Raw genomic sequence first — 23,373 nt, forward strand, 5'->3', positions numbered from 1 at the left:
GTGCTTACTATGCAAGGATGAGGACTTGATTTCAAATTGCTACAGCACCTGCATAGAGTTTCTGAGTATGGCTGGATATGTCTGCAGTACAGTCCTAGAGTGCTATGGGCGACAGAGGCAATCAGTGGGACCTGCTGGCTGCCATTCTAGCTCCGTGCTCAGTGAGGAGACCAGGTCCTCAAAGGAATAAGGAGGTGACTGTTATAGCAGGAACATTTACATCCTCCTCTGGCTGTGCACGTTCATAAGAACTACATGTAAATGCATATGTGCGTATAGCATACACACGTCCATTTAATATGTTTGTGCTCTCTCTCACTCACCCACACACACACAAACACACACACACACACACCCACACACACACTACACACACACAAAGTTGTAGTCAAATAATAGCGTAGAATTTATATGTGCTCCCTTCTACCTGGTATGCTGTGCTGATAAAACATAAAGAAATTGTTATGAGGTTTTGAGTATGAGATATGAGTCCTGCAAAAACAAAATATCTGTATGATACCCAAGGAGCAGACCTATGGGTCTAGCAACAATATTATATATCCAACTCTGAATTTTCCATATCTAAGAGGGAGAAGAAACAGCTTACCCTATCCTTGATGTGTTTGGTGACTCTGTTTCTCATTGCCATTGAAATCCTTTTTGTTTTTAATCACAAAATTACATTTGTTAGTGTATTTGACTTAGGTGATGGTGTGACTGGGGAAGAATATGGACCCAAAAGAAAGTGGGTTATTAGGAGGTGTAGTCTTGCTGGAGTAGGTATGGCCTCTTTGGAAGAAGTATGCCCACTGTGGAGGTGGGCTTTGAAGTCAAAGCCATGCCCAGTGAGACAGTCTACTTCCTGTTGCCGGGGTCAAGATGTAGAACTCTCTGCTCCTTCCCTGAATATCGCACCATTTCTCAGGATGACCAGCCAGCAAACTTGGTGGCAGGTTTACTACATTGGACCACTTCCTCCATGGAAAGGACAGTGCTTTGTCCTTACTGGAGTAGATACATATTCTAGTTCTATATTTGCCTTCTTACACATAATTTTTTCTGTCAAAAATTACTATCTGTGAGCTTACAGATGCCATATCCACAAACATGGTTCCACACAGCATTGCTTCTGACCAGGGAATTCACTTCACACCCAGAAAATTGTGACAGTGGGCCTGTGATCATGGAACCCACTAGTCTACCATATTCCCCATCGTACTGAAGCAAGCCAACTTGATAGATAGATGGAATGGCCTTAATAAAACACAGTTAACAGTACTAATTAGGTGGTAGCAGCCTGGAGGTCTGGGGGCAATGTTCTCCAGAAGGCGATATGTGCTTTTGAATCTGGGTCCAGTATATGGTACTGTTTCTTCCATAGCCAGGATCCATGGGTCCTGAATAACAGGGTGGAAAGGGGAATGGTTCCACTTGCTATGAGCACTAGTGACCCATGAGGGGAAGTTCTACTTCCTGTTTCTGCAACCCTAAGTTCTGCTGGCCTGGAAATTTTGATTTTAGAGGAAAGAGTGCTCTTTTCAGGAGGAACAACAAACATTCCATTGAACTGGAAGTTCAGACTTCCCCTCGGTCACTTTGGGCTCCTAATGCCCTTAAACCAACAAGTTGAGAAAGAAATAACAGAGTTAGAACGGGTGATTGATCCAGATTACCATGGATAATGGAAGTCCAAATGACATCAGACAAGAATGGATGCATTCAGGTTGGTTTTGCTGTGACAGACAAGACCATGATTTTGCTCAGAAAAATTTGGGCTTTTGGAGTTTGAGTTAGGAAAGAAGTGGAATGTTTTAAATGCTGCTTAATGGGCCATACCAGGAGGATAATGGAAGACAGCAGTGTTAAGAGTGATTTGAACTGTGGCAGGATGGCTCAGGAGGTTTCAGAGAAGAAGAATTTTAGTATGTTCCTTAGAAATCATTCTTATGATATTTTGCTGAAAAAAAATATGGCTGCTTTTTTTCTCTTCTCTGAAAAAGTTTGCCTGCGGCCAAAGTTTTGAATTAATTCCCTTGGCAGAAAAAATCTCAAAGCAGCCTAGTATAGACTCTGTTGTGTGGTTACTCCTGTTAACTCTAATAAAGATACATAATGAAAAGGAGCAAGCTGAGCAAAGAAAAATATTTGAGGAGAAAGGGAGTGCCAGAAAGTGGAATGGAGCTAAGTCCTGTATTCATGTAGGTAAACAGATTAAGAAATGGAATAAAGGGAGTGGAATGTGGTGGTTTGAAAGAAAATGGCCCCCAAAGATATTGCCATTATTAGGATATGTGGTCTTGTTGGAGGAGATGTGGCCTTTTTTGAATGAAGTGTGCACTGTGGAGATGGGCTTTGGGGTCACATATATGCTCAAGCCACACCCAGTGTCTCAGACCACTTCCTGTTGCTGTGGGTCAAGTATAAGAACTCTCAGCTCCCTCTCTAGCACCATGTCAGCCTTCATGCTGAATTGCTTCCCACCATCCTAATAATGGACTAAACCTCTGAACAGTAAGCAAGCCACAACATTTAAATGTTTTCTTCTCTAAGAGTTGCTGTGGACATGGTGTCTCTTCACAGCAACCTAACTTTAGTTAGAAACTCTAACTAAGACATAAGTATATAACAGTGTATTTATATTCTCTAAGTTCACAGCACATGGTGATGCACAAATAGTATAGCACAAAGCAAACAATAGCTGATCTGGGGTAAAAACTTTGCCATGTACAGCCTCATGTTCTACCTAACAAATTGTCACTCTGTGGTTCTGCTAATAATAACAATACACTACTGGAAACTCACATCAACTCAAGACAAAATAAATTCTAAGACCCTTTGCATGTGGGTTCACTCACCGAAGCACCATCTGTCTGTGTAGTGGGGAGACTCTCAGTCAAAAAAAAAAAAAACTGCACTGCACTGTCCAGTTATGAAGTTATATGAAGTACATAGTTCTCAGAAGCTCTCTTACAGCTTGGTAACAGCACTGGGATTTACTCTGTGCAAAGATCAGAATGAGACACATGGCTGCGTGTTTGTCCCTTGCCTCCAACAGGCTTAATTTGGGACCTAAACAGGGAGACAATTTCTGAATCAGAAACTGAAAAAAATTACTTTGACAAGTCCTTAGCTGGATGGAAAGTGGAAATAGGAACTAAGAGTCAAGAATGTGCAAGTCTCACCTCTTGTGGGAGTTGATTTGTAAGGGTATAGAAGCCACACTTTTGTTTCAAACTTTATATTAATAACTGTTCTAGTATATCACAAAAACGAGTATGGAGAACCTATAAAAAGGCCTATGTCCAAAAAAAGGATATAGTTTTAATTAACTATTAATTCACATACACTGTTCTGTAATATCATGCAGCTATCAAATATTTTATATTTGGTATGACTTTGTTGACTAAAACCTACTAGGACTGGCAGCTTTATTGATGGATGCAAGATGATTTAATATAAGGATGTGTTTGTGTGTAGAAAGAAGATGCCACATAGCAGAGACTCAGTGACTTCTGTCCTGGGTTAGTTCTGATCAACTTGGCACAAGCTAGAGTTTTCTTGGAAGAGTGGCCTCACTTGAGAGCATGCCTCCATCAGATTGGTCCATCACCATTTTCCTGAACTGAAGTGGGAAGTCAGTGCCATCCCTGGGAAAGTGGTCCTGGGCTGGATGGAGAAGCAGGCTGAGCAAGCTAGAGAGAACAAGGCAGCAAGCTGAGCTCCTCTGTGGTCCCTTCTTCAGTTCCTGCCTCCAGTTCCTGCCTTGACTTCCAGCCTTGACCTTCCTTCATGATGGACTTCAACCTTAAACTGAAATAAGCCCTCTTTTCCCCAAGTTGTTTTTGGTTTAGGGCTTTATCTCAACAAAGGAAAGCAAACTAAAATACATCCCTAAAATTTTTAAAATATCACCCATGTCTTGAATGCTGTATGGTTTTCTTTCTCTAACTCTTACAAGATATTTCCCTTGATTTCTTCACCATAAATCTTGCCAAATAACGTGTAGAGAGAGCTTCACTTCCTGGCTTTGTGTGTGTATGCCATGTTCAATATGTGCAATTCTTAATTATATTGCCAACTTGATAAGATTTTGCCACAGAAGCAAGTCTCTGGGTATGTTCATGAGGAAGTTTCTAGGTTTCATTAATTGAAATGGAAAGACCCACTTTAAAGGTTTCCACAGTCAAGTTACTAAACTTAATAAAAAGGAGAACACAAGGTGAGCCCATGTGTTCGTTCCTCTCTTTAGTTGTTGAGTTCTTGAATGTAGACAAAACACGGAAAGGAGTTCCTATTTCTGTGGCTACCCTCTGACTATGTAACAAAACCAGCTCTTCCTTGACTGCTTTGTCAGCTATTCTGTCCCAGCAATGAGACAAGTAACTAATAAACATAGTGTTGGCTTCTCCCTTCAGCTTTCAACACAATCTTCTCTCTTATGTCAGATTCGCATGCTTAATTACAATTAAATGATTTGAGTTTGCACAGCTAATTGTTTTCATCATTGGATTTTTGGTGACATGGCCTTAATCTTCATACTGATTATAATTCTCATCTTCTCTAATAATAGATTTAACAATGCTCATAGGTTTGGGGTTAGGACAAAGGTAATCTGTTTATAGAATGGCAGTCAAATACAAATAAATAAGTAATTCTTGCTAAATTTAGCAAAGTCATGAAAGGGTTTTTGAATTTTGATCATGACATGAGACTTTCTGGGGTTGGAAGTATCTATCAGGGGTAGACATCTAGCTTAGCATATGGAAAACTTCCTGAGGTTGGAAGTATCTATCAGGGGTAGACATCTTGCTAGCATACAGAAAACTTAATTGCTGCTTTTCCCTACCAACGAAACAGGATTTCCTTACGCCGGACCTGGTTACAAAAATTCAAACAAGCCAATGAACAGAACACTTCCTTTGTTGCTATCTTCTCAGGCTTTGTGCAATGTACAAGAAATTAAAATATAAGTATCCCAGGCCTGTGTTACTCCTCTCAGTTTTAAAATGAGTTATTTCTGAAGGTCATAGAATAATTCCCTCAGCCTTCCCCTTTAACTTGGCCGTATAAACAGTATTTGAGATTAGCGGCGTGATATCAAACATACAATCTCTAATCATTTTCAGGCTCCTGTAACTACACTACATCTTCTCTTCTGTTGAAACATGTTTAGGAATTATGGGAGCGGTACTTTGCACAAACCAAGACAGTTTATTTGTCTTATATAAGAAGAGCCCTTGCAAATGAAAGGTCAGCAGAGATCAGAGCTGGGAGTTGGCCTCAGGTTCAGATATCTATCTTCTCAGTAACCAGGCATCATCCTCAAACCACGACAGCATCCTGTCCCCCTGGTTCCTTGTCTCTTAAAGCTACTGGGACGTGGTGAAGAAGGACATTGTAGGGATAGTTTTCACTGGCCTGCAGTAAAGTCTATTCTCTAAAAACAGCAGCCACTGCTACAGAACAATTATCCAGACTCATCTTCGGCTCATTTTAAAGGAAAATAAATTATTTTCTAATACATATATTCTGATTACAGTTCCCCTCCCTCTACTCCTCCCAGTTCCTCCTCACCTCCTCTACCATCTGTATACACTCCATTTCTGTCTCTCATTGGAAAAGAAAAGACTTCTAAGAGATAACAAAACATATAAAACATAATATAAGATAAAACAAAAACCATTACATTGAAGTTCTACAAGATAAGACAACAGAAAGATAATGAAGCTGAAAGAAAAGGCACAAGAATCAGAGACCTACTTATTTACACATTCAAGAGTGTAGTTAGTCTATTTTTTTTGGGCTGCCAACCAGCTTCCAAATAAAACACGGAGACTATTATTATGAAAGTTCAGTCTTAGCTTAGGCTTATTCTACTAGCTCTTTTAACTTAGTTTAACCTGTTTCTATTCATCTACATTTTGCCTCAAGGACTTTTACCTTTCTTTCATTCTGTATGCCCTACTTTCCTGCTGCCTCTGTGTCTGTCTCACTGGCCCCTGGCGTCTCCTTTTCTTTCTTCTCTTGAGCCTAAATTCCTCTTCTTACTTATTCTCCCTACCTGGAAGTTCTGCCTATACCTCCTCCTCACTATTGGCCATTCAGTTTTTATTAGACCATTCAGGTGAATTAAGCAGGGAAGGTAAAACAGCAACACATCTTTATGTAATTAAAAAATATTCTGCAACATAAACAAATGCAACACATCTTTCCATAGTTAAGCAAATGCAACTGATCTTTACATAGTTAAAAAATAAACTGCAACAAAGGAGTCCCATGAAAGTACTAAACTGATAGTTATAATTTAAATTCAGAGGACCTCATGCAGATTCATTCAGGCCCTGTTCATGCTGCTTCCATCTCTGTGGGTTTTGCTCCGCTGATTTAGAAGGCTTTCTTTTCCTGCTGTCCTCCATTCCCTCTGGCTTTTTACACTTTTTCTTTTTCCTATTCCATAGGGTTCCTTGAGCTTTGACAGGAGAAATATGATGGAGCTTCCAAGGTTACACAGTCTCTCTCTATGCAATGAGTGGCTGTGGGTCTCTATTTTTCCCATATGCTGCAGGAGGAACCTTCTCTGATAATGGCACTGATCGATGAGATAGCAGAATATCATTAGGAGTCATTATCACTACTTTTTGTTAAGAACAGTAGCATTTAGCTTTTCCCTGGGTCTCTGGTCTATACAGTCTCTAGTTCTTGGTAACCCAAGCAATGTCTGGTATGGTATCTATTTACTGTAGTGGGTCTTAAATCAAATCAGATGTTGTTTGGTTGCTTCTATAAGCTTTGTGCCAACATTTTCCTAGCTATTTTGTAGGCAGGACAGCATTGTAGATTGAAGGGTTTGTGGCTGGGTTGGTGTTTATGTTTTACTTTTGTTAGCCTGCAGAGAACTTTCTGTACCAAAGGCACAAGAACAAGGGGGTGAAGGTTCCCTGTAGGCACCAACCTGACCTCTCCTGTTCAATGAGTTGTATGGGTGTTGTCTTCAACAATGGGGCCTTGCTGTGAGTATATGGAGAACAACCTATATTCTTGGCAAGAGCATGGGTTGTTTCCCATGGGACCCCTTTGGCCAACAGCTCAATAAGATGTAACCCAGTCATGGTACGGTAAGCTTTGTTTGATGACAATAGATGGCCAGATGGGAATATTTCTCCCCCATTTATTTGAAGACTTCCTTATAATTGCCTTCATATATTTTAGGAGGTTTCCACTATACTAGGTTTCCATACCATCTATCAAATGTCCCTCAATTCTAGCTGTCTTTCCTTTCATTCCCTTCCTCAATAGCTCTCATCATCTCCCCTCCTGATACTCCCATTCCTGTCCCCATCCCATCCTAAGTCCACCCATAAGATCTATTCTATTTCCTTATCCCAGGAAGATCCAAATGTACCCCTGGCCCTTCTGGATCTGCAGAATGTAGCTTGGTTATCATTTACTTAACAGCTATATGCACTTATGAGTGAATACATACCATATGTGTCTTTCTGGGTCTGGGCTATTTCACTCAAGATGATTTTTTTTCTAGTTCCACCCATTTGCCTACACATGTCTTCTAATTTTTAACACTTTAGTAATACCTCATTATGTAAACATACCACACTTTTCTTTATCCACTCTTCTGTTGAAGGACACTGAAATTAATCCTAATTCCTGGCTTTTGTGAATATAGCAGCAATGAACACATTTGAGCAAATGTTCTTGTGGTAGAATGAAGAGTCTTTTGGATATGTGCCCAAGAGTGGTATAAATGTATCTTGAGGTAGATCAATTCCCATCTTTCCAAGGAACTGCCACACTAAATTCCACAGTGGTTGTATAAGTTTGTACTCCCACCAGCAGTGAATGAGCATTCCCCTTATTCCACATTCTTGCCAGAATGAGTTGTCAGTTATGTTATTGATCTTAGCCATTCAGACGGGAGAAAGATGGAATCTCAAAGTAGTTTTGATTTGTATTTCCCTAATGGCTAAGGACTTTGAACATTTCATTAAGAGTTTCTCAACCATTTGAGATTTCTCTATTGAGAATTCTCTGTTTAGATTTACACCCTCGTTTCTAATTGGATTTTTTTGTTTGTATAGTTCGTTTCTTGAGATCGTTATATATTTTGGATATTAGTCCTCTGTCAGATGTGGAATTAGTAGAAATCTTTTCTTATTATATAGGTAGCCATTTTGTACCATTGAACTTACTGAAGCTTTTCAGTTTTGTGGGGTCCCATTTATCAGTTGTTGGTCTTAGTGCCTGCACTATCTGTATTCTGTTCAAAAAGTCTTCTCCTGTGTCAGGCTATTCCCCATTTTCTCTTCCACTAGGTTCAGTGTATCTGGATTGCTGTTGAGGTCTTTGATTCGTTGGAAGTTGAGTTTAGTGAGGGAGATAAGTATGGATCTATTTGCATTTTTCTACATTTAGATATCCATTTTGACCAACAATATTTGTTGGAGATTCTGTCTTTTTTCCTCTGTGAATTTCTGACTTTTTCAAAAATCAGGTATCCATAGGTTTGTGGATTTATGTCTGGGCCTTTATTTCAATTCTATTGATAAACATCTCTGTGTACATGTCAATATCATGTTGTTTTATTACTATTGCTCTGTAGTACAACTTGAAATTGGTGATGGTGACTCCTCCAGCAGTTTCTTTATTAGTCACAATTGATTTAGCTTTCTGTTCTTGTTTGTGCATGCATGTGTGCATGCATGTATGTGTGCATGTATGAATGTGTTTCCATATGAAGCTGAGAATTGTGCTTTTAAAATCTGTGAAGAATTGTGTTGGAATTTTGATGAGGATTGCATTGAAGCTGTGGATTTCTTTTGATAGGATTGTCATTTTTCATATGTTAATCACACTGATCCACAAACATGGTAGATCTTTCCATCTTTTAATATTTTCTTCAATTTCTTTCTTCAACAACTTGAAAATTTTAACATACAGTTCATTCAGTTGCTTGATTACAATTACCCAAAGTTTTTTTTTTAATTTTTATTTCATGTGTATAAGTGTTTTTCCTGCATGTATGTCTGTGTACCACTTGCATACCTGGTGCCCATAAAAGCCAGTCAAGAGTGTCAGATCCCTGCAACATGAGTTACAGACAGTTGTGAATTGCCATGATGGTACTAGGAATCCAACCTAGATCCTCTAGAAGAACAACCAGTACTCTTAAGAACTGCACCATCTTTGTGGCTTTCCAATGGTTTATCTTAATAGAAAAGATTTATTCACAAACTTTCATCTTCACTAGCTTCTCAGCAACATATCATAGAGAGATCTCTAATAGAATTTGCTTGATGTGAACTAAATTTTCTCTGGACATTTGTCTGGGGGAGAAAAGAAAAAAGACATGCCAGAAACAATTACCAAAACCGTATTTTTATGTTTTGCAGTTTTCTGCATAACCCCTTTAAATTTCTTTCATTTCAAAAGTGCATGCATTAGTGAACTTTTCTGACAGTCTACTGGAGCATGATTAATAAGAGCCCAGAGACAGAAATTGGGGGTCAACCTGCAGGTCAGAAAAGCAAAGCAACCAGCCACTAGCTCTTACCTCTATCTCAATCTGAAATGGTGATCCTGCCTCCAGGAATCTCAGAATGAGACTGTGTCTGTCAGCTGTCTCCTCCCAGTTTATATTCCTCTCTAGAACTTGAGTTAAAGGCATGCACTGCCCGATTTCTATGGTATATTAGTGTGGCTACTGGGTTTAAAGGTGTATGTTGTCACTGCCTGGCCTGAAGGCTGACGAGTGTAGCTGTTTTACTCTCTGATCTTCAGGCAAGCTATATTTGTTAAAATACAAACGAAATATCCCTATAGTCTACCTCTTCTATTCCAGTATCATTGTGTTTTCAGCTCATGGTACAAAATGAGTAACTGCAGATTTTTGTTTGTTTGTTTCTGATTTGGGTAAATAATTTACCTTGTGTCTGCAAACTCACATGGACATCTCAGATCTCATGTATTGTCTCATAGCTTCCTCCAACTTACTGACTTACACATTTCTTAGAAATTTTAAGTATCATGTTTTATATGTTTTATTAAATTCCAAAGGTAAATTAAGATTTTCTGCCTTTAAACGACAGTCTTTAATTTTTATTAATATTTATTCTCAACTTTTGGTATGCTCTATATTAAATGTCTTTGACTCAGGCACAGAAAGATGAATCAACAGTTTAGAGTGGTTGGTACTCTTGCAGAGGACCTGAGTTTAGTTCCCACACCCCCTGTCAGGTGACTTACAACCATCTGTAACTTCAGTTCCAGGTCATCAGACAGCCTCTTCTGGTCTGTGAGGGTACTTGTCCACATGGTCACATACACACTAAGACACAGATACATAATTGAAAATAAACAAATCTTTTAAAAAAAATAGTTGCCATTAACAACTGCCCTTCCTTCTCGTATCATTTTTAGAAGTGATTCATGGATGATTAGTCAAAGTATGATCCAACAAAGGATGCTTGTTGGATCAGAGCTTGTTGTTTCTGGGAGCTTAGCATTTGCTTTATCCACCCCTGCAGACGCTGCTGTATTATCAGTTCTGCGTGTATAATTCTGGCTTCCTGACAGAAACTCAAGTGCTGTAGGATCAAAAGGCTTTGTTATAAAAAATCTCCCCTGTGGAGTGATCTTATTCCTCTGCTTTCCAGGTTTAAAAATATTTGACTTTCCCTCAGTAGGTCATGAGAAGAGCACGCAGTGCTGTGAGTGGGAAGGGAATTCACTGGAGGGATAATGTTGATAGTCTATTTGTTAGTTGTTGTCTCATGGATTCCAACAACCCTTTAGTGTATCTTTCTAATTGCAGAGGAAATACTTCAAAGCAATAACTCAATCAAGAAGCAAAACTTTGATGAGCAAGGGTATTTATTTTCTTCCTCTGTGGGGTGAGCATAAAAGAGCAAACGAAAGACAAGTATTCAAGATGATGAAAAGTATTCTATGAAACGTCTTCTGAAACTTTCCTAGTGGAAGTTTTCCTTGCTAAGTTAAAGGTTGTTTTAGTTACAAGCTTTGAGAAAATATAAGTAACTGCATATGTTGTGTGGCGATAGTGAATATATTCATCTACCAATGAGTGGTCAATGCCTCATGTGCTCACACCCAACTTAGGATAAAAATGACCAACTATTCTCAGTGAGATGGGACCAGCTGAACACTCCAGATTTGGAATATAGGCATGGCAAAAGCTGTCTTCAAAACAGAAGTCCCCAGATCTGCTCTAAAGGGTAGGAAAAGAATCAATTTTGGGCATTCCTTAAAGGTTCTCAGTAGCATGAGTTCTAATGAGTCAGATACTGGGGAAAATGCTGGGAGAACGGAGAGCCAAAGGAGCAAAACCACAGCCACCTTACCTCTCAGCTTCCCTGCCAAAAAGAGAGTGAGTTCCTTTCTCCTCCTGCCTTAGCACTTCTTCTCTCTTTCCAGCCATATCACTTCCTGTCTGTACAGACCTTCACACCTCTATGACTAGCGAGCTAGTAGCTGGCTCTATCCTCTGATCTATTTGTACACACAAGATATCAACACAATACTCTATAATTGAATGTATGACAAGCTCACTCTGCTGAGTGGAGAATTTGTTCACTTATAAGCCTTCTGCTTTCTTTCTCGGATGAACACAAAGGAACAAATATCAAAGGCTAAGTTATCTCAAGAATCCCTTCCATAGATGGAAACCCCTCAGTGTGCCTTTCTCTTTAGTAGCAAAAATAGCTCTTGAAAACTTGTGTTATCACTTGCTTGATTTGCTTTAAATCTGTAGGTAAATTGTTTTCAGAGCCTAACTAGTCAATAGCTGTCTAGCCCTAATTTAATGGCTAATTTCATGTTTCATGACTGTTCTTTACTTTTTTCTTCTGTGTAAAGGGGAGGGGTGCTCACAAGTGTGTGTGCATACACCTGGAGAGGCCCTAAATTGATGATGAAGTGCAGCTGATTCTCAAGACATTGTTTGTCTTGCATTAGAGATCATTGCTTGCATTCTAGAACTCTTCTTTGCATGATATCCTGTACCAGGTTTTCTCTTTTGGGCCACTGCACAAATCATAACATGGAGATTTATTATTAGTTTTGAATGCTTGGCCTAGCTTAGGCTCATTTCTGACTACCTCTTTTAGCTTGAATTAACTTTTTTCTTTTCTTTTTTTTTTTTTTTGTTTTTGTTTGTTTTTTGAGACAGGGTTTCTCTGCAGCTTTTTTAGAGCCTGTCCTGGAACTAGCGCTTGTAGACCAGGCTGGCCTCGAACTCACAGAGATCCGCCTGCCTCTGCCTCCCGAGTGCTGGGATTAAAGGCGTGCGCCACCACCGCCCGGCTTAACTTTTTTCTTTTTACCTACTTTTGTCTCTGATGTTTTCTTTCTTTTTTTTAAATTTTCTTTTCTTCTGTATATCCTTGTATCTCCTGGCTGACAGCTGGCTGACTGACCGAGGGTGTCTCCCTCATTCTCCTCTTTCTTCTTCTTCTCTCATCCTCCTAGCCTAGATTTCTCCCCCCCTATTTATTCTCTCTCCCTCCCAGGTCCATCTATCCTTTTTCTGCCTAGCTATTGGCTGTTCCACTCTTTATTAGATAAATCAGACTCCTTAGGCAGGTAAGGTGAAGCAAATGCAACACATCTTTACATAATTAAACACACAGTCTTACATCGTTAAACAAATATAACATAAAAAACATAACACACCTCTACACAGTTAAAGTAATATTCCACAACATAAACAAATGTAACACATCTTTGCCTAATTAAAACAATTTTCCACAGCAATACTCTATTTAGTAATTTACTAAAAGCTTATTATCTTCCAACAGGGAAACCAGGAATGAAAAATTGAAGGACACAATTTAATAGCAGATAAGACTTAAAAGATAAATGATCAGGCATCTTCTAATCAATATTTTTCTCTTACATTGCTATATTTTTATAAAGTTTTATCATTTTGACAAGACCACTCTGACCTACAGAACTAGCTCCAGGACAGCCAGTGCTATACACACACACACACACACACACAAACCTTGTCTGAAAAAAATATCATTTTGTTATTAAAACCAGATGTTTGTGATGAAATGTTATAAAATTTTGTGATATATGAACAAAAAGAAGAAAACAGACCATCATCATTCATGGTTAACTAATATCAGTGCCATTTAAAATATGTATTTTAGGTATGCCTCAGTCAGACACCTATATATTTTTTCTATCAAAAGTACATGGTATCAAAACTGACCATCTATTGTCTTGGATCTATGATTTTATTTTAATTTTAAAGATATTAATTGTTTGTACTTATCCATTTACCCTTATGCTTGTAATTTTGTTTTGATATCTTTTGGATTTACAGACCATCTACAGATACAGTGTATATGTTTTATATTTTTCAAGTTTACTTTTGTGGTTGGAAATGTTGCTTCTAGGACTGGTTGAAAAGATGCCTCTTAATAAGCCTGATAACCTGACTTCCATCCCTGCGGTCTATGGTGAAAAGAGAGCACTGGCACCCAAAAGATGCTCTGACCTCCACACATAGATGAGGGTGTATACACCTGCACACACATGCATAAACACACAAACACACACACATGCATGCACACACATGCACACACATGCACACACATGCACACACATGCACAAATATACATGCACACAAAGAAACAATAAATATAACTAAAATTTCAAATGAAATATTGCTTCTTTAATCCACTGATATAAAATACTTACCTGTATTTAAGATTTCAGTTTTATGTATCTCCATAATTCTTTCCTCATATAAATCAAACTCTGTTTACTGTGCTATTTAAAACCTAGTATCAGAGTATCATGTTTGCTTTTTAAATTAACCCAAAGAGTGAAAGGCAGGGGATGAGGGAATATGCCAACAATGTGCTTTATTAACAAAATATAACAATAAACTTTTAAACATGAGGGAATGAGCGAAGAAAAATACTATATTAAATGATATGAATTATTGTTATTATATGAAAGCAATGTAGATTGCAATGCCCGTGATTGTAGAATGATTTATAATATTATTTGAGCTGAAAAGAGCAGATGACTACAGATACACTGTAGTTCCTTGGGGTCTAACTCTGACACTTGATGGGGAGGTATGATGTGTGTCACATTCAGCTCTCTGAGCTCAAGTTTTTCATCTCGAGAAAAGTCATTTTCTCCCTACAGTAAGGTTCCCATCACACCCATGTGGCAATCCTCTGAACAGATTGGAGGAACAAAGCAACCAAGCCATGGGCTTCCCCCATTCTGGGATTACTACTGCAGCTCAGAACAGAAGATAAGGAAACAGATCTCAATATACACCAGATCCCTGGAGTTAGGAAATGGTTATCTCTGCCCAGGATAGGACATGGCTCTTAAAGTGTTTGCATGCATGTGTCTTAACAAAGACCAGAAATGTATTTTTTTAGACACCAGGGCATTTTGACACATTTGAAATGCTTGCTCAGTGTTTGTTCTATTTCAGAATCACTTCAGGTGACACCGAGGGCACTGCTCTATTAAGAACACTCATAAAAAGCTGTGTGTCCTATCTAAACTATCATGATGTTGTTTAAATCATAGACTCCGTGCTCCTACCTGTCAGAGAGCAAGCTGCCTATTTTCTACTGTTCATTTCTAAGTATCTAGAAGCCAGGAAAACAGGAGTTCAATCTGAAAACACACCAAAGCCCTTGAGGTTGAGTATAAAATAAAAGACTATGGTCTCTCCATTCTAGTTAATAAAGTCATCAGCAAAGAAATAAGAGATTAATCATTCCAGACATTCCTTACAACCTCAACAAAATTAAATGGGTTGACAAGACAGACCACGAGTGACCTGGAGTGACCTGGAGTGACATCTGTTTAGGGAGCCCAAGGGTATTCTCTAAAGGTCTGATATTTCACAGGGCAGACAGCTAACTGCTGAGGAACCAGCACCAGGAGCATTTGAGGGAGGTGCTGCCAGGCAGAGAAAACAGCATCCAATTAAGGGGAAGGAAGCTCAACCTCAAGGCTCTCTAAAGGACCCTAAAAAGCCATTGTTGACCTAATGCAGTCATTGAGAAAAGTCAAACACCAAGTCAGAGAGAACAAAGCAGTGTTGTCATACAGGCAGAAGGCACAGGTACTTCCTGAAAAAGCAGGCAAGCCGCACTGAGTATCTTGAGTGGAAGACTGCCAGGATTTGATGCAATCACAGCACCCTGCTGGCTGCCACCAGAACATGAATATCCAAGCAGGAGTGTCAGGCAGTCCAGAGGCTTGCCTAGTATTTTGGACTTGATGGGGTGGCTTAGTGGAGGAGATGAACAATGATCACAAAGGATGTACTGAGAAGTTATATCTCCCCCTTAGGCCAAGATTCATCTTTCAGGACTAAAACTTCCGAGACTTGGTGTCTTGTTCCCATAAAGGACGCTGTTCCCTTTTATAAACTCATTTTCAACATCTCACTTATAAACAATGGCAACTTAACACAGAAACTAGCTTTTCTTAAATGTCTCTTATTTGTGTGACTAACAGAAGATGAAGTTGCGTCTTATCTGGAACGTAATGAATTCTTTTATCAATTGTTCCTTTTATAGTCTCTGACTGGAATTCTGTAGCTCACACAGTGAACAACCTGGGAATTCTTTGTGTCACGTTTGTCTAGAAACATGTGCATGAAAGACCTTTTATGCTTTGAAAAGGCCTCATACATATTCTCTCTCCCTCGTGTTTGTGTGCATGTGTGTGTGTGTGTGTGTGTGTGTGTGTGTGTGTGTCCGTGTGTTCAAGTGTGCGAGTGTAGTGGAAATCTGAGGACAGCCTCAGTGGCCAGTCCTCATACTCTGTGGTGGAGACAGTTTCTTAGTGATGAATGCCAGGCTCCTGTCCCTTGAGCTTCCTGGGGATTCTCCAGCCTCCTCCTCCCATCTCTCCATAGGAGCCATGGGATTAGAGATGCACATTTCCAGGCTTGGAAGGAGAGGGCCAGAGGAGCCAGACAAGGGCCAAGACAGTCTCTGATAGTAGCCCTCACCAGCCAGAGCTGAGCAAGAGGTCTCAGGGAAAACCACAACTCAGAGGCAGCCAATCAACAGGTGCCCCCTTAGCCTTCTGCTAGCCCAGTAGTTGACCACCGTCTCCTGATAGTCAAAGATAGCTTTCCCTACCATGACAATGGAAAGTCCCTAACCACGAGAGTTACCCACCAATCAGCACCAGACTAATCTCTCCTCCTTGGAATTCCCCTAACCTGGCTTAAAGGGTGCCTGCAAGCCTCTCGGGGTCACCAGGTAGCACCCAACTTGTTGCCAGCTGTTTATTAATAAAACACTCGTACTGACTGTATAAGTGACTGGGGTATTTTATGGGATTTCTCGCAGACTCTAACAGTATTATGTCAATTCTAACAATTCAAACCCAGTTCCCCGTGTATGTATGACAGGTAGACGATTTATCCACTGAGCCATCTCCCTAACCAACAAAATGCTTATATGTATATATATAAGAAAACAAATTGGAATCATGGAATTCATTAAGTCCTGCCATCCTCTGGAAGGAAGACTTCAGAGGTGCACACTCCTCACTCCATTTCTGTTCTTGTGTTCATCTTTCTACCCCCACCCGTTCTTTGGCTTCATCAAAGACATCTACATCCCAGGGCCTGCCACATGTCTCCTTCAAGTTATATATGACCGATTAATTTTTTGTATAAAAATATATACAATGAGAAAATTGGGCTAAAAAATCCTGAAACTATTTCTAGTTCTGAAATTTTAAAAGCCATTCTGGATTTCACACTGTTTCTCTAACTCATCACTCCAGAAGTTCTTTTATTGTACAGGATTGTTTTGGCTATCCTGGGATTTTTTGCTTTTCCATATGAAGTTGAATGTTGTTCTGTAGAGGTCTGTGAAGAATTTTGATGTCATCCCAACTTCTTTCCAGGTACAGTTGTCTGCCACCTTCAATGTTATATGAGCAGAGATTTATCAGAGAACTCAAATGAGTTTAGTGATTTCAAAGTCCTTGAGGGAAGAAATGGTGTTTTCTTATGACTCAGCCTCACTTTAAAGGCTACACTCCAATGAAGTGGGAATTAGTAGATGTTACTTGCACAAGTGAAGGAAGCTGCTCATGCCATTGCCTTTCCTGGGGCTGTGGACTGGCTACGGCTGGAGTGTGAGCACAAGAGGTCATGTGTTGGGCAGGTTGTTTTCTGGTTGACAATGTGTAGTCAGACCTTTGAAAGTTGTGGCCTAATGTGAGTTTCTTATCCCACCTGGGGGTTAACTGATAGAGTTCCTGCTCAAGGTGTGATTTCTCCTTTTTATACAGGCTGTCACTGCCTTGTCACCTGCCCTTGGGTCCTTGCCAGAAGCCTAATAAACAGGGCTGCCCAGTTTGAGACTTTTGGGACTTCCAAAACTTTGAACTAGATAACTCTTGTTTCACTGTTAAGGACTCAGATTATAATACGTGGTTATAATAACAAAAACCATGCTTACAATCCTGGCAGTGTATTCTTCCACAAAACCCCTCATCTTTCACCTAGTGCCATCTTCTTATCTGCTTCTAAGAGGTTCCTGTAAGCCCCAGTCTGCCTTTGTTTGGATACATCATTCTACTATAGGTCTTTCTGATCCCTATATTCACATCTCACATTTTTGTTGTTTCTTTCTTTTTATTCACTGGGGTTGAATTAAAGGATAATCAAGAGCCCATCTCATATGTGATCCAGTTCTCTCTAGGTGAGCAACTGACATTTTCTTCAATGCCAACTTTTTTTTTTTTTTGGTTTTTCGAGACAGAGTTTCTCTGTGGCTTTGGAGCCTGTCCTGGAACTAGCTCTTGTAGACCAGGCTGGCCTCGAACTCACAGAGATCCGCCTGCCTCTGCCTCCCGAGTGCTGGGATTAAAGGCGTGCGCCACCACCGCCCGGCTAATGCCAACTTTTATAACAGAAATTAATTTCATTATGACCCATCAAAAGATATACTTTCATATCTCCAAGGTGCAAACGAAATTTAGACCTGATTCTCAGCTCTCGTTCAATAAGCACACTTAAACAAATAAGGTTTCAGGCTTAAGTCACTGAATATGTCTTAGGATCCTCACAAAATGCCTCAAACTCAACTCAGTCCTCAATCTGGAAAATTACCAGGATGACTTATTTTCGCTGAAACAAGAAGCTTCCTGTGGCATGTAGAAATGCTAGGGTCAACTCTCCTTCCCTGTGTGTGTGTGTGTGTGTGTGTGTGTGTGTGTGTGTGTGTGGGTGTGATTTGCTAGTCCTGAAGGAATTAATGTGAAAGCAGCATGCAAATGGAAGCTAAGTTTGTGTCTGGGGAGAATTCTTTCTTTGAATGTAGTAGCTATCACAAATCCTCTTAGGCTTGTCGGAGATAACTTTCTTAGGCTGGCTCTGTTTCCTGCCTCTTGTCAGTCCCCCAGCAGCGGTCTTCCCCCTGCCATTCTTCCTACCATTTGTTAATGGAGTTCCAGACAGCCTTCAGAGGTTAATCTTTGAAAAGATCATTGCTGCTGAGGACTGGCTTAGCAGGCAGAACTGAACTTGATTTAGAGCCTAGTTTAAACCAAACACACATCCAGAGTGACAATAATTATTCTTTCTCTGTATTAAGCTCTTATTAAATGTTAATTATAATTGCATAATTACTACAGTCAATTCCTGAAACAGTTCTGCAATTTAAACACCCCAGCCAATTACAAATGAAGAAGAGAAGAATTAGAGGCTGAGAAGGTCACTCGAGGTCACACACCAACCGATGGCCGCGTTGAATTTGAACTTCCGTCTGTACATTTCCTCTTTCTCCCATACTTACATGACAGTGTTGGCACAGCTCTCCTTGTTTGGAATGGAAGGGGCTCTTGGGGGTAGATGCTTCATAGAAATGGTGATCCGCTTGTTAATAATGTAGCCCTGGTCTTGTTTCCACTTCGTTGGAACAAGATTCAGAAGGCTGAGATGTTGCAGCCTTGGGTAGGGAATTGAGAGGAGGGGTGACTTACTCACAGATGTGTCTTTACCTTCCAGGAAGATTTCCAACCTGAAGCAGCCTCAGAAACCAACTGGGAATCAGTCACAGGCCCTATCTCTGTGAGTAATTTATGATTCTGTTGCCAGTGAACGAACTGCTAGATGAGCTCAGATAAGCCTCAGAGGAACCCCAACTGCAGTAAGAACTCTGGCTTGACTGCAGTCCAAATCCCAGGCAGCTTGAGCACCTCTGTTTCTCTCAGGCACAGCCCCATTGGCTCCTTTTTAACGTTTGCATTTTCAAGAGTCTTTTGGGGCTGGGAAGCTCTCAGTGTTTACAGTAAGGTGACTTAAATGAAAATCAGCAATGAACAGTTCTCTGACTGGGACACAACACATCTTACCCTGTAGCTGTCCATGGCTCATGCTATCGCTGCAAACTTAGTCATCTCTCAGGATGCTGGCTCCTTATCTGCTTTGCATGAGAAGAACAGATCTTACCTTTACCAATCCTGCATGTAGAACTTATGCCATATTAAAATATGAGATGATAAAGCCAAGCCCCTCTCAGCCAGGTCTAAGCATGGCAAGTGAGTACCTGTGGTTCTAACTCAGTACCATCTGGCTGAGTCAGTGATCCTTGAAGAAGAGGAAGTAAAAAGCTTGTAAGAGCCAGAGGTAGAAAAACAGTATTTTTCAGACCATAAGATGGTGAAGATGGTTAAGATGGTTACAAACTTGAATCAGCGTGAATCAACAGTAGCTGGGATTGCATGCACAAGGCCTGCACACGATCAATCCACACAAAATCTCTCCTGGGTGGAGAGGCTCATGAGATCTCTCCTCAGCTGAGGAGCAATTGGTGGCTTCTAGAGAGCAGGGAATCAGTTTTCTTAAGGCACCTGCATGGCTTCTCATAGAGTGGATTGTGCTATACCTAAGAATCTACAGGCAGCACTAAGTGGACTTTGTAGGTGTTTCGTTTTTGTTTGTTTTTGTAAGAGCCCATGAAATTGGGAGGGAAAGTGCTGAGAAAATAGTGAAGGAATTTGAAGAGAAGGAATAAAAATTAAAATTAATTTAAATCAATTAACATTGTAATGTATCCTCATAAATAAATAAGAGAATCGCAGTGAGATTGCATCCTATACATGTATATTATCAAATTAAAACCAATTAGGGGACTAGATAAGAAAAGGGTACTGAGGATCTGATGTTGGTGTTCTGCTTCTCACATGCTCTGTGCTTAGCTAAGTTGAGGCAATTCTGTCAGGTGGAGAACATCAAAATGAGGAGGGCATCATGGAGACATTCCTCAGGCTAAGTAGAAAAACAGGGCACCTATCAGCCTGTGCCTAATGACAGCGACTCCACACTATAGGGGATTTGGAAGCCAGAGCCAAGGCTGAAGGACACACCAGCTTTTTTTCCATCTCGCTCATGGCAGCTCTGGGTGGTCTGATTATTCCTGTTCTAAGTGCAGAGCCAAACAGTTTACATGGCCTTTACCTAATTAAGCATAATCCAGGCTTTAAACAGAGGGGAGACTGGCTTATCCCTTCGGAAGATTTGGCAAAGTTCAGCCTTGGTCAATATTTACTGGAAACTTCTGGTTTGAGTTCTGGGACTTTAACCTATTGGAAGAGCATGAGAACCAAAAAAGTGTTGTTTGCTGTTTCAATTAATTTTCCTTAGTATACAGCAAGAATGCATTTCCGTGCTACATATTATACACACATTGTGTATTTTTCTCTCATCCTCTCCCACTGGTCTCCTTTATCCTTCCCCTTTGTTGTCCCCTGCCTCTGTGAAAGCGCTGTTTTTTAGAGCTATTTAGAGCAGTATGATGGATTACTAGATCAACTATCAATTTCTATGTCAACTATATTTTGTTTTGTTAAAACTAGTTCAGAGGTTATTTTTTATGCAATAGGCATGCTTTTGTGGTAATTTTAATTCAATTAACATTTTAATTTAACATTCTTGTCTTTATAAATTTATAACAGAAGCTCAATGAAACCAAATGCACTGTGCAGTTGAAGGAGATACATGTAAGTGGCTCTCTCAAAATTTTTAAAAATATTCACTTCAAAACAAAAAAATCTTGTAGATTCATTAGCTCGCTTAATGTGTTGTTAATTATTATTCTGTGTCTCCCAACTCCCTAAGTAGAATGTGGAAAACCGCCAAGAATCTCATTCAGAGGACTAAGTGTCAATTTTGCCTTTGCTTTGAATTTTTCCTCCAGCTCATTGTTAGAGGAGATATTGTTGTCTCCATTCACCCCAGCTCCATTCCAGGACTGAGAGTCCCTTAAGAGCTTATTCTCCGAGAAAGGTCTGGGTACACAGCAACACTCCAGGTGTTGTTGAGAGTCATCTGAGAATGCTTATTGCATCCACTTTTCCCAGAGCTAGAACAAGAAGCTTTTACTTATATATAAATGGTTTGATTGACATTCCTACTTTTATTTCAAAGCTTTAAATGCTGCTAATCTCATAACTTTGGCCAACTCATTTTGATTTGTGGGATATTAGATTGTGGGATAAAGTGATATAAGGCTAATTGTGTGGTGAGTGTGAACCACTGGGGATGGAACAAATGATTATCCATACAGGGGAAATGAAGATTTGAAATTATAGTCTGATTTGTAAGTGTCATATACCCATAGTATGTGAATAGCTAGAGAGTTGTAGAAGACAAAAATCAAGTGTCTCTATCAGAGTTCAGCTCATGTCACACACACACACACACACACACACACACACACACACACATACACCTAATTTAAAGAACTACAATGTCAATAACTTAAGGAACAGGAGTTAGGTTGTTGCTTCCAACTTTAAGAGCAACTGTTATAGCTCCAGTTCCAAGGACTCTACACCATTTTTTGACCTTTGTGGTAACCAGGCATGTATGTGGTACACATTAATACATTCATGCTTTGTAAAAATTCATCTCATATTCTTAAAATAAATAAATATAAGGTATTAAAAAGAACTGAAGAAACCACTATGTCTGCAACTGAATGAAGGTGTATTATCATCAGCAAGATGAGTATAAAGTGTGTCTTTATCAAACTGTTAACATGTCCCTCTTAAGTTGTGCATGGCAAATACCAAGTGACCAGATAACCAATTACTTGTACATACCTGTGTGGCCTTGTAAGCCCGTGATGAAAGCACCGTGGTGGGGGAAAGGATGAGAATATTTCCTTATTTTGATGGGGCTAATTAAAAGTAGACATATTTACCAACCTATCTCCTGCCCGACTGCACTTCCCAGTTCCCACATTCTCCCTAATCCTCCTACAAAGCACAAAAGCAAACTGCTCCTAAGTCACACCAGTGACAGATGATTTTATTGGACTCCATAATTTCACCAACGAGGGTGTAGTCCTCTGAAAGTACGAGGGTGCAGTCCTCTGAAAGTGGGGGATCATGGAGTCTTATGAACAGACCTATGAAGTGTAGGTGGCTGAATAGGGAAGAATCAGAGGAACATGGGAGCATCTGTGTGTGGGCTATTTCTATTTCTTACAGTTCCATTCTAAGAAGGCAAGTTTTCACTAGTCTTCATTTTCCTTTAATGATAGGAAATATTTACCCATGGGGAGATCTTAGTTGCTTCATAGTTTCTTTAAAGATGTTTAGATGATCATTTGAGGCCATGTTATTTCTATTTCTTTATTAATGGGTCATGAATTTTCACAGAGATTTTCGACTCATGGCTCATTTACCTCAAGATTGTACACAAGAGTTAGTGGTGTTTAAAAACTAAGAATGTTTTATTTCTGGAAAAATACGTAATCCTTTTCTTGTCTTTCAAAGACATTGTATTCACCATTTATATGATATTCTGAGGCTCTTTAAATGACAACTGAAGTCATTGTTAAACGATCACAGTCCTTTTGCATTTTTTTCTTTTAATATGTTTTCCATGTGAACTTTGCTCTCTTCAGAAAGTCAGTTTCAGGGCTAATTATCTTGTTGATGGTAAATAAGTTGGTTAAAGTGCCAGATTTTATTAGAATATCTCGAGAGTGTGATCAAATTCATCTCAGACCACATCTGCAGTGGGAAGTATTGTGGAAGTGGGGCACAGAAGCTCAACATGAAAGATCATACAACTGGAAACTGCTTTAAAGGAACTCAGAGTTTACTATTATTATTAGTTACTATATGAATGATCTGGAATAGGAACCAAGAAATCAGATGTCAAATTTTATATTCTACTTATCTGTATCTTTTGAAATGATCACAGCTCAGATGTGTAGAAAGTTTTATGACAATTACATGTCATATTGCCATGTTATGATATTCTAATGATGTATTGCGCTACAGAACACAACTCTGTTCCCTAAGTATTGT

General features: G+C 39.6%; 1 protein-coding gene across 2 annotated transcripts in view; it reads left to right on the forward strand.

Moving 5' to 3' along the window:
- Pdgfd (platelet derived growth factor D) overlaps positions 1–23,373 on the forward strand; it is a 199,283-nt gene that overhangs the window by 150,383 nt on the left and 25,527 nt on the right. For both annotated transcript variants that reach the window (XM_038323359.1, XM_038323360.1), the window contains exon 4: positions 19,058–19,120. In XM_038323359.1, the coding sequence (XP_038179287.1) occupies positions 19,058–19,120 (63 nt within the window). The remainder of the gene's footprint in view (positions 1–19,057; positions 19,121–23,373) is intronic.

Source organism: Arvicola amphibius, chromosome 3 (assembly GCF_903992535.2).
Source record: "Arvicola amphibius chromosome 3, mArvAmp1.2, whole genome shotgun sequence".
Classification (NCBI taxonomy): domain Eukaryota; kingdom Metazoa; phylum Chordata; class Mammalia; order Rodentia; family Cricetidae; genus Arvicola; species Arvicola amphibius.